Source organism: Brachyhypopomus gauderio, chromosome 13, assembly GCF_052324685.1.
Source record: "Brachyhypopomus gauderio isolate BG-103 chromosome 13, BGAUD_0.2, whole genome shotgun sequence".
Lineage (NCBI taxonomy): Eukaryota > Metazoa > Chordata > Actinopteri > Gymnotiformes > Hypopomidae > Brachyhypopomus > Brachyhypopomus gauderio.
The window spans coordinates 17,002,115-17,015,855 of NC_135223.1; the positions used below are offsets into that span (position 1 = coordinate 17,002,115).

Consider the following 13,741-nt stretch of genomic DNA (forward strand, 5'->3'; position numbering starts at 1 on the left):
ATGCAGACAGGAATAATAAACGGGACACCTGCCTTTAATATACAGAAGTGATTTGTTTAATAGCAATTATAAGAGAGAGAATTCATTTGAATTCGCAGGTGTATTATAAACGGAACATTAATGCCACGCCCAGACAATGTTATTGATGAATAGGAAGCAGGAGTCGCGCGCTACACAATAGTAGACTAGGCTATTTCAAAAGTCAGAACCTGTGGTCATGACAGGTTATAGCCTAAGGAGTTCATGCACAAAAAAGATGGTTTGCATGCACGTTGCCTCACCTTGCAGTTGCAATAGTGTGCTTTTGCTGACTTGAAACTCGCTTTGTTTAATTCAGAGACGGGGCTAGGGTTTTCACCTTCAGTACTGTCGCGTGGGAGCGCTCCAGACTGTACAAGATACGTCATGGTCTATGCAAGACTCGTGGATGTGGGGTTTCCCTACCGTCACTCGGAGACAGACAAAAGAAACTATGGTCTGGCATCGCTAAAAACCAGACAACCGACACTATAAACATAAATCATTTGGGGAAATGCCTTACAGCGACTGTTAAACTGACGTCTGGTTACTCACTGAACGAAAATCGTGTTTTTAATTTGGAGGGATAAATATACGTCTTCGGTAAGAGGAACGGGGTTTTAGATCTCTTCACAAGGGGGCGCGCTGCACTTCCCCTCTTAACTCCCATATTTAGTCAGGAGCGCGCGGTTAAGGACACTCAGCTGTCTTTGAAGCATCCTACCGGTGAGATCTTCCAGCCTGCCGCTGCTACATGTGTCAGCGCCCTCCATGCCTCCCCCATCGCTCACGGTGTCCTCGCCATCACCCCCCCCCCCCCCCCCCCCCCCCCCCCCCCCCCCCCAGCAAGCACTGGTCACGAGCGGCATTGCAACGTTCTGAGCGCAAGTGTGGATTACGGTGCTGAGGGCACACGGCACATTCATAATAAAAATATTAAATGTGTTAAAGAAATTATTTATTCAGTACAACAGAAATATCTTTGGTCAAAATGCACAGTGTAGAGCTTGAGGCCTGACTAATATAGCTCATTTTCTAAGTGACAAGATGTACAAAATAAAGTATTTAAGTTAAAAATGAAAAAGTACTAAAATGCATTAACTTAACACCCATAATTTATAAGCTGTACAGAGTATAGATGTCCGAGAGCTTCAGAAAGTACTCTATAAAAAAGAATTCAGTCATATAATGACTACAAGCTAAATAACAGTATAGTGGAGGTGTCTCAAGAGAAGCCGATCTCCAAAGCCGTTCATCCCTCTGAAAGAATTTAGCCTAACGCTTGGACAGATCTCCTCCTGTGAGAAAAAGAACAGAGTATTAAATCAACGGCAGTCAGACATTAGTACAGCAGAGAGGTTAAGTATCACCCGCTGGGTGTGCGCCTACTGGTTGCATTATTACTTCACTGTTGCGATACAAAAGAAAAGGACAAAAGAGTGCTTGAATGTGCAGTCATCTTGAAATGCTCAGAAGCACAAAGCATTCTTCTACGTTGTACATTATGCACCACAGCCTAATTCATTTCAAATCCTGTTGTGAAAGACAGCGTATTAAAAAACATGATTCTGTAACACCGAACGATGACAGATGTGGCCCGCTAAACGACAGGCCCGGCTATTCGATTAGCTAATGTAATCAGCAGCACTGACGAATGGCCTCGTGTGTAATTGCTGGGAGGGGAGACCCTGATGCTATTAAGCGTGCTTGAAACGCAAACATGCACCTCAGTGAGGCTGCTGCAGTTTAATCGGAATGCCGTGACGGAAAACGGAGAAAACGTTGTTGTCACAACATCGGGCCGTGGATATCCTGGATACAGTAGCTCTGCTGTGTCATAGTAATGGGGAGGCAATCTGCTGTCCGATCATAAATCTGAAGCGAAGTGAGTTTGGCTTGTCAGTCATGAGCAGCAAGTGTGTAAATAAGGTGACGTGTAGGAATAAAGGGTCAAATTATACCTGAAAAGAAAAGTTGCTGAGCACTTTTTCATAACGTTTTACTTTGCTTTTTCCTCAGGGTAAAGATTTTAAAACACGGCCACATATTATACACAGCCATTCCATTCATACATTTGTCCTCATGCCACAGACCTTAAAGACGAGCAAATGTTGGCCCGTGTTGGCAGGTGTCCGGTGGAGACGGCGGGGCCGGGTTCAGAGGACACTCTACTCACCCTGGCAGCTGGTGCACTCGCAGGAGTGTATGACGGGCAGCACAACAGGCTCACTCTCTCCACTGGCACAGCGCAAGCTGAGGAAGCGCACGGGACTCTGGGGGTCCAGTCTATAACTGCAGCAGTCACACACAGCCTGGAGATAGGGCTCCTGCCACAGGGAGGGAGGGAGAGAGGGACGGAGGGATGGAAGAGGAGCAAAGGAGGAATGGAGTAGAGGCCAAGAAACGTGTTGGGGGGGAGTTGTATTTGGGGTGAGGGTGAGGATAAAGCACAGTGGAGAAAAAAGACAAACAAGAGAGAAGAGTACAGCGCAGGAAAGAGAGACAGGGGAAAGAGAGAGAGACAGGGGAGAGAGAGACATGAAAAATACAGCTCGGCAGAGTGATGGGTGAATAGCAAACAGACAGGGGACTGCTAAGAAGGGTAGCAGAGGAAGAGAATCATCGTTGATCCAAACGGTGCGTTCTCCGTGTTACACACCCTGGCCTGCTCTGCTCGTGCACCTTGGTGTAATTTAGGGCATCAAGGAGTGAGTGTATGTGCTCAGCTGTACTGGGGGCTGAACTGAGGATTCTAGGAGGAATATGAATGGAAATTAAATAGGAGGAAGAGAAAGGTGTGATTCTTAGTGTTGAAAGTATCCAACTGCAAGTCCTCTGCTTCTCGTCTCCATGGTAACTTGAGAGACTTTCTGAGCTGAAGCATATTTTTAACAGTTGCAGCAAACAGATGACAGAGATAGAATTCTCCAAATGAGATGGGCGGACCGAAGGTCCATCGGAGTGACATTTTATTTGGCAGACAGTGAAAGGTCAGATCAGTTGAGTACATTTTCATAAAACGTCAGTGTTGATTTTTGATCTCACACAAGCAGATCTGGGCTTCTGTTTACAAAGCATCTAGTAATGGGAGAGCTGATCAGGAGGCCTGCTGTCTTTCATGGCTTCTGTCAGTGTGTGGTAGGAAAAAAAACACAAACTGACCTAGAAACAGCACTCTTAATATATCTCCAGATCATAGCCTTGACTGCAGCTGCCTTTCACAGGAGAAGACTTAGACTTAGATATGATATGGTCATCTTGTATTCATTTGAACATATTACTACAATTATTGCTTAATAAATCTCATCTAAGGTCTCATTAAGGTCGGATTGGATTTACAACACACAGATTATTTAATTACACTGTGGTAATGATCAGAGTTTTAGTTAGTGGTCTGATAAGCACATACCACTAACATGGTCTTATATATAAGTGCTTAGTAAACCATACCTCCAGAATTACATCCGTTCCGGACAAACATCGTCCCTTGCAGAAGCTAACCTCCACGTTGTCCAGGCGACAGTCGCCCTTGGTGATGTTCCTGACCTCCGTGTAGCGGCGACAGTGGGAAAGCGTATCTCCTGCGGGACAAGGAGGAGAGAGGAGACACGACAGAGCAGGAGTTGAGGAGCAGGAAGCCCAGCTGGAGGGGGTGTGACTGAAGAAAGGGCTTTTGTACTCGACTTAATGGAAGCAGCAGAATTAGCAAGCAGGGTCGTAGAGACCACGCTGACTTTGAAAGGCCCGCAACCCTGATCACAATGCGTGAGTCACACTGCTGAACTTAAAAGCCTTAACTGAACTTATTCTGAAGTGGGTCGCCGGGTCAGACGAGAATTGATGGCTGCTTCATTTGTCATGTGTCTTATTTTCTTTACGAACAGAACTGCACCATTATTTCTCTAAAAAGTTAATAAAATATAGACTGCTGAGGATGTACTGAGATCACTTTCCAGATTCCTTTTGTAAAAAGTATTGTGTTTCCAGCACTTATAACTTTTCTGTTGACTCTTCCATTTTGTCCCAGTGGTTCATTTCAGTCAGTGTATATAAAAGGAATAGCAGGCCAGGAACGACCACCCATGATTCTCATACCGGAGCTGATACTCTGCACCAAACCATGTCTTCGTGAATTGCTGACAAAGTTCCCATATCCCAGGGAGGCCAGGGAGTAGCACTAATAATGTGGCATGTGTAAGGTGATGTAAGACCTTCTCCTCATCCATACCTGTGTACTCCTTCCTGCAGACAGGGCAACACTGTGCAGCCTCCGTTACTTTGACTTCGCCCTGGACAGAGAGGAGAGAGAAGAGCACAGGACCACAGTCGGCAACGGCCAGCTCAGAATAGCGCACTGATTCATCGCCCCAGAGACGGCCGGCGACGGCGGGAAGAACCATCGGCTGGTGTCGCCTGTCACACTACAGTTCCCATGGAAGCCTGCAGCACGCCTGGCCCTGCAGGTGTTATGGGGACGGAGACTAAAGGCACAAAGAAACAGCTAAAGTTGAATTGACTCAACGAGGAAAGTCCAAATGAGATCCAAACGAGTAGGCGGGGTCCACTTTCAGAAACGCACGCAGCGCTGTGTTGTAAAAGTGAGGATGATGCGATGCCTTCGGAAGCCTGGGTGAAGAATAGGGCTCAGCTGCCGCTGCGTTTGGTCTCAGTATGGGCTGCAACTGTGGCAACAGTGTCCCAAGGAGATCTGCAGCCTCTCCAAGTAGGCCAACGAGGCCTGCGGAATCATTCAGCTATCGTCAGCCGTGCGACATCTGACCAGAGCAGTGGCCTGCACAATGAGTCACTCTATCCACCAGCATCTGCTGCTTTCCAAGGACCACATCCATGTGCGGGACACTTTCACACACAACATTATTGTACGGCTTGTGTTGTGTTGACTTCTGGGGGCATAGGGTGGCAGTGTGCTACCAACAACTGCACAGAATCTACACCACATGATGAAATATAAAGATCAACAGAAGTGTAGCTATATAGTAGCTGTAGAAATAACAGTAATGATAATGTGTCAGTGAATGGCACTGAATGGCGTAGTGCTCACCTCTTCACATTGGAGTGGGGGGCAGATGGTTTTACACTGCTTTAGGCCATTTATACAACGACAGGTGTCGCATTCTTCTTCCCACTCAGAGCCAGGCTGGAGCACGCACACACACACACACACACACACACACACACACACACACACACACACACACACACACACACACACACACACACACACACACACACACACACACACACACACACACAGACCACCATGTGTGCACACATGTACATGCACACACACACACACACACACACACACACACACACACACACACACACACACACACACACACATTATACAAATATGCTGAACATTATGCACTCATAACATTTAAGTTACACACTTGTTTTATTCCTAGAAAATAAACCTTAAATTCATAAAAAAAAAACAATCCTTCAACATTTGTGTGCATTATTGATGAGAGTAATTATTATAGTGGCATTCAAAAGAAGGAGCCAGGAATGTAATCCATCAGTTCCAATAATTAGGCCCCTTTCATGGATAAATATACAATGTAGCTGGCATTACAATTATAGGATAAAGCACGAGCTGTTTTGCGGATGGGTGATTCTGAACGTTGCTGTGGGCTATGACTACTCATGTGCCGTAAACCAATGTTGAAGTGTACATGGAGGTGCTGCATTTCACTACATAGAAGCCATTGATTTCCATACTTAAGTATAAATATGTTTTATCTGAGAGGGAATGAGTGTGTGTGTGTGTGTGTGTGTGTGTGTGTGTGTGTGTGTGTGTGTGTGTGTGTGTGTGCGTGTGTGTACACCTCTTGCAGTGTGCCGTTCTCCTCCTCACACTGACAGAGCGCAGGGATCACACACTGGCCGTCTGCGCTGCGATAGCGTCCGTCCTCACACACACAGCCCTCGGAGGCCCCACCGGCTTGGCTGCAGTTCAACGGTTCGGCGCTGTACATGTCCGCGCACGCCCTCTCGCACACGCGTGTGGACACGGTCACGGAGCGTCTCCAGCGCTCCCCTTCCGGGCAGTCTGCAGCAGCAGGGAGAGACGCCACAGTCAGCACGCCCCCGATCTCTGTGCGCGCATAATGCCATCGCGTATCTAAAGCGTCCAGCAGAACTTCAGGTGGACACGGAGCTTTCACAGCCTCCATCGGCCCCAGTGCTGACGTGGTACCGTGCGGCCATCTTACCGCAGTCGGGCTGCGTGCAGGGTCGGCTCCTGTGGTCAGGACCCTCGCACTCGTGCCCATCGTACCGCCTCGGATGAGCAACAGAACGGGTGGAGCTCTGCTGTCCTGAACCACAGGTTACTGAACACGAGCTCCACTTGGACCAGTTGCTCCATTCACAGTCCACTACCACACACACACACACACACACACACACACACACACACACACACACACACACACACACACACACACACACGTATGCATTTGAACATGTACAGAGCAGCATTACCGTGCCATTACTGGCAACTGCATAGCAGGGGCATTTGAAAAGCCCGGCCATAAATTGCTGAAGGCGGACAGAAACAACAACAAAGACTTCTGAGCGAAGCCGTCAGACAAGACGTGGAGTGCAGCACAGGCATGTGGGACTGCTCTGTGCTGTCTCGAGCCCTGGGACATCTGGGCCATGGCTCTGACAGGCCCTGGAGCTTCCCGTCCAGCTGACATGGTAAGAAGAGTGAAAGACACAGGCGTCACTCACCATCGCACGACTCCTCTGTGCAGCCGAACACTCCATTCTCACACACACTGTGAAAGGGAGAGAAATCGTGCATGATGCAGTGTACTGACAGGTTTGTGCACACCTGTAATGTGGCGAGCGGCTGATTCTAATGCACGTCTATTGTGCTATATAAGTCATGCCGCAATCCCCAACCCTCGTGTCAAGTAACCTCTCTCATCCGCTCCTGGTGTGTTTTTACATATGGTCCGATAAAGAGTATCTTTTTGTCATACCCACTTTAAATTCTGTCAACACTGTTCTTATCCTTATACTTAGTCCAAATGCAAAGACACCCAGCGTAACATTAGCAGTGACGGGGCGAGATGCAGGATGCGAGTGGTTCTTTAGGGAAAACAGCAGGAAATACGAGGAAGCTAAAAGGGCAGGAGTGCACGCAACACGGTGCGGGTGAGGTGAGGAAATGAGCGAGAGCGGAACAAACGTGGGGCTGAGAGAAACGTGACGCCGAGAAACGTTTCGCTGAGAGGGACACGCAAAGCACAGCAAAATAGCTGCTTAGAGAAACACCGGGGCGAATATACGAATCAATAAGGGCATAACGAGACACAAGTGAAAACAATTACAGGTGGAGAAACATAAGAGGAGGGCGGAACGGAACAAAACCAAAAGAAGAAAGTGAAGCAATCCCAAATCAGAGCACGAGGAAGTGTCGCCGTGGGAAACGTGACGCTGGGGGGAGTTGATCGAGATACCCGTCTCCCACGGCGCGGTGTACAGTACACACACGAATGTCACATTTTCATAATCAATACGCTTCCAGAAACATCCTGGTCCCAGTGGAGAAGGGAGGGGAGGGTACGGATGCTGACCGAGGGAGAGAGCATGATTGTCGGAGTAGACTGAGTGGATACCAGGTATTGCAGAGGTGTGGCACCACGGTGCCAGGGGGAACCTCCTCCTCCAGGCCATCCAGCGGCATGCTGGGAAAGCTGAGGAGCAGGGAGAGGGAGGAGCAAGGGCACTCAGAGTGGGCCACGCAGGAGCCATTGAGCATCACCTACAGGAGCAGAGAAGAACACTGTTACCTGCTCTGCAGTGTGTTCATCTCACATCAGAGCCTTTGGTCCACAAACCAAGATTTTAAGCATTTTATTGGGTCTTTCTTACGCAAGGCTGAAAATAAAAAGATTACACAAAGGCCATGAAACTAGAAACCTGGTCCTGGGGTGTTCAGGTTACATTCAGATATTTTCTGCAGTGTTCGGGTTACATTTAGCCCTGTTATGAGGTGTTTAGGTTACATTCAGACTTGTTACGAGGAGCTCAGGTTGGAATGAAAGCTGACTCACTGTGTTAGGAGGGCAGGTACAACCCGGGACACAACTTCCTGCCACGCACTGGTTCCCAGGCCACAGATCCTGGCAGGAGAACGGGCACGAGCCCGAACACAGGCTGAACACCTGACCTTCAGGACACTCTGACACGGGGCAAAGAAGACAGAGAAAAGAACATCTCTCAAGCCAAGCAGTCATATGCAAAACAACTCAGTCACGCCCGCCACCGGTCCTAATTTTAGGAATAAGTATGCTGACCGTATTATTTTTAGCCAGCTGTGATGAAAATGAAGGTTTAAAGCTTGGGTTAATAACATTCAGACTGCGCCGCTGCAATTTATATCCCACGGACAGCACTGGCCTCTCCTTCCATTACCCTGCAGGAAACATTCATTCAGCGGTGCTTCATTTTAATGCTCTTACCGCTTTACAATGGACCTGTCAAATCATACTCTATTACGTGTTATTAGCTGCGCAACTGCAATTTATGAACATGAAGGTTGCTAGAGATTTAATTTCTGTAGTCTGTGGAAGCCACAGGTAGTTGGAGGGAAGTGCAAAGGTGATTAAAGCAGTCCATGTCAGACAGGAGAAACCAGCCTAGCACACAGGCCAAGTGATCAGACATGGATGCATAATTGTGATATTGAAACTGGCTAATAAAGGTAATCATTAGGAAAACACAGGAAACACTCCAAATAGGTGCACACAGGCAGCCAATCAGACACAGAGGGAAGCAGCGATGGAAGGGGAGGAGCTAGGGCGGAGCCAGATCAGGGAAGCACCACACACAAGAGGCCAGTCTCCTAGCGCAGAGACTCCATGGCAGTTTCTTCTTTAAGCTTCTTTAAGCTTACTTAAACCCATGCTGTCCTCCATATTTATGAGTCCATTCAACTCCTCATTGCTGACATGCCAGTGTTTACACGTTAGCCATGAGGAAGTTAATTGTAAGGGTGTAAATCATACACACCTTCCAGTAAAGGCAAAAATGTATTTTGCCTTTTTTTTCCCATTTAATCTTCACCTGTTTCCAAAAATTAGCCAGTAATCGGGTGGTTAAAGCAAGAACATGCCTATATATCTGAGATATCTGAGGTGTGCTACTTCATATTTTCATGTCACTGGTCACACAGCATAGAAAGAGTGCACTGGGTATGTTCAACAGCTATGGCAAAATCTCAACTCCTTGACTTGCTATGTGACTGTGTGTGGCAAACAAATTTAGCATGACATCCCCTGAAAAGGGGGGGTGGTGAGACCGTGCAAGGGCATAGTGACCCCCCACAGCCCTGACCATCCTGCAGTGTGGCCAGCTACTCCTGGGGGTAGACTGCACTGCCAATGGTGAGGATTGATTTTTTTTTAAAGAAATGTTTTATATCACTGCATTTAATTATGATAATGTAAAATACAGTATAAAAGTGACTTAGAAAGTGAAACAAGAAATGTCACAAGTTTACTTAATGTCCCATAGTAAATTTTACTTAATAATGTCACATAGGAAAGTTTACTTAAAGATTACTTAATGGTTTCTCCAGTACGAAGCTGCAGAACTAGTTTTGATGTTCAGTGTAAGAGGAAGCGTGTGTGTGTGTGTGTGTGTGTGTGTGTGTGTGTGTGAAGGGCACAGAGCCGTCATGAATGTGAGATGAGCAGGAAGGTGCGGTTCTGGTCCATGATTCGGCAACTTATGAATAAAAGTCAGTCTATTCAGAATTGAGCTCAGGTTTTAAAACATTTAATGCTAAACTCAGCTTTAGAATTCAAAGATAACATGGAATGGTATAGGCCTACTGTGTGTGTGTGTGTGTGTGTGTGTGTGTGTGTGTGTGTGTGTGTGTGTGTGTGTGTGTGTGTGTGTGTGTGTGTGTGTGTGTGTGTGTAAGCTCATGAACATATGGGCTTTCCTCACCGGGCAGGCAGCTGCTGGTATTGCAGGCACTGTGCTGCTCCATAAGAGATGGACAGGCCAGACCTCCAGGTTCAGGCTCCTGTACAACACTCTTACTGCGCATGGACACTCCACCACCACAGGAGGCGCTGCATTCACTCCAGGTGGACCACTCACTCACTATACAACCAGCTATCAGGAGACACATAGAGAACAGAATGAGCCTGGCTAGTTTACAGCTGTCTAACAGGTGACTAAATGGTAATCCATAAATGGTCACCCAAATGGATCACTAAATATACTACAAATTGGCCAGGATGACTGAATGGTCAAATAAACAAATACATTCATTGCCTCAAACATAGTACAACATTGTTGGACCAAAGGTGACCTGATAGTGTGTGTAATGTAAATATATATATGGACTGTAAGTATGGCAGACCTGGGCATGCATGCAGACTGCAGGTCTGGTTCTGAACGGTCGTGGCACAGGGGGGACCTCCAGGTGTGTGTGTGCAGGGTCGTGTGCGTGTCCTCTGTCCTGTCCCACATGACACCGAGCACTCACTCCAGGACCCCCAGGGGCCGTAAATGGGGCAGGGGCGGTCCGTACACACCAGCGAGCCATTTGTACACACACTATACAGACAGTTTAACACTGGGCATGTTAACATTATTAGCATTTACTTCATTTATTAAACATCTTTAAGAAATAGGTTATTCAATAATATATAGTTTATCTGCCACAGTGTGTGTGTGTGTGTGTTCTACCAAGTGTTGCAGCTGACTGTGACATTCTGGCCAGGTGTAAGCTCAAGTGTGTTATTTTCCACTGGATGCCCACAGCGACATTCTGACACTCTCACACAGTCCCGATCCTGCAGCAACCAGCCGTCAGGACACCGGCAACCTGCTCACACATCCCCCCACACACACGCACGCACACAGAGTCAGTAACACACACAGTTGACAATGATTGAACACGGGCATAGAGCACTTCACTTCAGTAAGCAGTAATCAGAGATGATGGCGGTACCTGGGTGACATGCTCCCTGCAGACACTGCACATGCTCCCACAGGTCAGCGCAACTCCGAGGACATTGATTGGCGCAGGAGGCCTCATAGACCCGCCCCCTGTCCTCACAACGCTCACCTGTTAGCAGTCAACAAGGTGAACTGAGCCACTTTGGTATTTTTATTTTGTGTTGTGCTATGTGTGTATACATATAAAGAGATTAAAAAGCACAAAGTCTCTGGAGAAACAGGAATGTTTCGGAGGTCCTTCACCACCTGTGCAAGCAAAGCACTTTGAAGGAACTCTGTCTAAAATGTCCTGTTTCTCTGGAAACTTTGTGTACTTTTATATCTCTATATGTATATACACACACACTGTCCTCTTCACCACTGCTCTGAATATATCTCCATATCTCATACTACTGTACACTGCAGACCCTCACATGGAATCATCTTCAGCTATATGTATATATAGCCTAATATAGATGTAGAAGTTGTGTACAGATGTAGAAGTTGTAAAAGTTCTGTGCATACATACTGTATCTCCATACTGTGTGTGTGTGCTGTGTGTATATGTGCTATGTGTGTGTGTGTGTGTGTGTGTGTGTGTGTGTGTGTGTGTACCAGGACAGAGGGCAGTATTGCAGCTCTGTGACTGGCTCTGCTGTGTGCTGCACTGGGGTCCAGGAGTCAGTGCCAGGGCCCTGCGCTGACGCTGGCGGAATCCCCCACTGCACGGCTCCTGACACACACTCCACGGCCCCCACACACTCCACTGGCATGGGTCTGCAGAAGAAAGCACGTTGGAAACACACGCTCAGCACGGAGACCAACGTTCTCTCACAGCTACAAAGGTGGCGCTACGGCCTCTGGGCTGAAGCCATTGGGACAGAATACTACCTCAACTTTTATAACACATGCTGTTTACTGTGGATTCCCACCAGACGGGCAAACAATGGAGTCCACATTCGTTTATGATGGCTCGGTAACATCAGTGAGGTCAGTGATTCTACAGGTTACCCACCTTTGCAGACGTCAAGCTGTGGGCAGACTCTCTCCTCCTCCAGGGGTTTGGAGCATTCGCCTTCTCTAGTGCCGACAGGCAAACCAGAGTCCAGATCCAGGCAGGCCCGATAGCGCCTCTGCACGGACACCAGAGCTGCGGTGGCCTCACGCACCCCCGCATCTCCACCCACGTCTGTGTCCACGCCTCCGCCCCCAGCGATGACAGAGTGAAGGAGAGAGGAAGCAGGAATGCACGGAGAGCATGGAGTCCACTCTGACCATTCACTGAGAGACACTGGGAGAGGGAGAGAGAGGGAACACGTGAGACAGGGAGAGAGAGAGACAGAGGGAGAGAATTAATAGGACAGAGGGAAGGAAGGACAATAAAGGAGAACTGAAGTTTGAAGAAGTTACCTTCGCATTCCCGAGAATCACACTGCAAAGAACCATCATGGCATAAACTAAGACACATGAAACACACAAAAGAGAATATCAGAGAAAATGTAGTCTCCCTCAATGCGTGCGTCCTTTTAATTAATACGTATTTACCTTTTACTAACTGACCATGCATCTCCAAAGGCACCAATGGAAAGTCACACTTCATTATTATAGTTGATCTAAGGACAAGTATCAACGTTCTAACCATGTGCTGCAGCCCACAGTGACCAGCGCCCCCTGTGGGACGGTGATGGGAACAGGCACGGCGGAGTCCTGCTGGAGGAGGTGAAGACAGCCACACTGTTCGGGTGGTATGCACGTGTCATTGTGCTGCAGCAGACCCTGCGGGGGGGCACGGCGAGTTAACGAAACTTCATCCAGGCTTTCACCCGAAAAACAAGGACCCCAAGTCTGGCATTATGAACTGTGGTGTTGCAGTTTGAATAATGCATTTGGAAGAACACTTGTGCTCCTGTGTTAGCCTGTTGCCAAGTTACCTTGCAATGTCTGATGGTAAAATTAGCTCAGGGATGTTGACAGACTGACACCAACCTTATATTCTTGGAAATAAATGGTGAGAGGTGAGAGGTGGTGCCTCTCAGAAACTTTCTACTTTTACTGCAAGGTCAGCACTCCAGAATTCACAGATTTAAATAGGCTAGGCAGTGACAGTTGGAGAGGTTTCCTTGAGTGGTGGAGGGTCAGACTGACCTGGGGACAGTAGCAGCCCGGCGTGCACTCGGACTGAACCGTGCAGGCGTCCGCCTGGCCATGCACAGCACACTGCTTCTCACACGGCGAACCACAGTCCTGCTGGAAGGGCTCCACACAGTCTGACACACACGGAAACGGCATGTCAGATAGTGGAGACACTCTGGATCACGTAAGGGCAAACACGTCCTACGGTGCATCTGTTTTCGAGATTCAGTATGGATGTGGACATGAATATTCATGCGCACGCACGCAACACGCACCCTCTCGCGCACAGAACACTCACCCTGGCAGTCTTGAGGTTTACATGGTCTGGTCTGGCGCTCAAGATCGGTGCAGTGCTGGCCCCTAGTGGCGGAAGACAGTGGTGCACGGTATCTCAGCTGTAATGGAGACACGCAGGAACACGGCGTCCACTCAGACCACTCGGACATGGGACAGTCTGTTGGTGAGGGATTGGACTGCATTAGAAACTTCATTTCTAGGTGAGGTACACTTATGAGAGCATTCCTCACAAACTGGTGAAGATTTATTCTGCTTTGACACAGAATTAGAAGTGAGTCAATGTGGTAATCTTAATTAA

The 13,741-nt window shown here is 47.9% G+C and overlaps 1 protein-coding gene across 1 annotated transcript in view; it reads right to left on the bottom strand.

The window, feature by feature from the left end:
• Positions 1-1,004: 1,004 nt before the first annotated feature.
• sspo (SCO-spondin) overlaps positions 1,005-13,741 on the bottom strand; it is a 57,162-nt gene continuing 44,425 nt past the window's right edge. Inside the window, exons 93-112 of the mRNA XM_076971332.1 lie at positions 13,445-13,600; positions 13,159-13,280; positions 12,653-12,789; positions 12,424-12,470; positions 12,029-12,304; positions 11,629-11,790; positions 11,027-11,143; positions 10,762-10,900; positions 10,433-10,629; positions 10,012-10,182; positions 8,112-8,239; positions 7,674-7,819; positions 6,781-6,827; positions 6,258-6,422; positions 5,871-6,094; positions 5,081-5,176; positions 4,247-4,307; positions 3,469-3,599; positions 2,195-2,345; positions 1,005-1,316 (exon numbers count right to left, since the gene is read on the bottom strand). Coding sequence (XP_076827447.1) covers positions 1,294-1,316; positions 2,195-2,345; positions 3,469-3,599; positions 4,247-4,307; positions 5,081-5,176; positions 5,871-6,094; positions 6,258-6,422; positions 6,781-6,827; positions 7,674-7,819; positions 8,112-8,239; positions 10,012-10,182; positions 10,433-10,629; positions 10,762-10,900; positions 11,027-11,143; positions 11,629-11,790; positions 12,029-12,304; positions 12,424-12,470; positions 12,653-12,789; positions 13,159-13,280; positions 13,445-13,600 — 2,696 coding nt within the window. The 3' untranslated portion in view covers positions 1,005-1,293. The remainder of the gene's footprint in view (positions 1,317-2,194; positions 2,346-3,468; positions 3,600-4,246; positions 4,308-5,080; positions 5,177-5,870; positions 6,095-6,257; positions 6,423-6,780; positions 6,828-7,673; positions 7,820-8,111; positions 8,240-10,011; positions 10,183-10,432; positions 10,630-10,761; positions 10,901-11,026; positions 11,144-11,628; positions 11,791-12,028; positions 12,305-12,423; positions 12,471-12,652; positions 12,790-13,158; positions 13,281-13,444; positions 13,601-13,741) is intronic.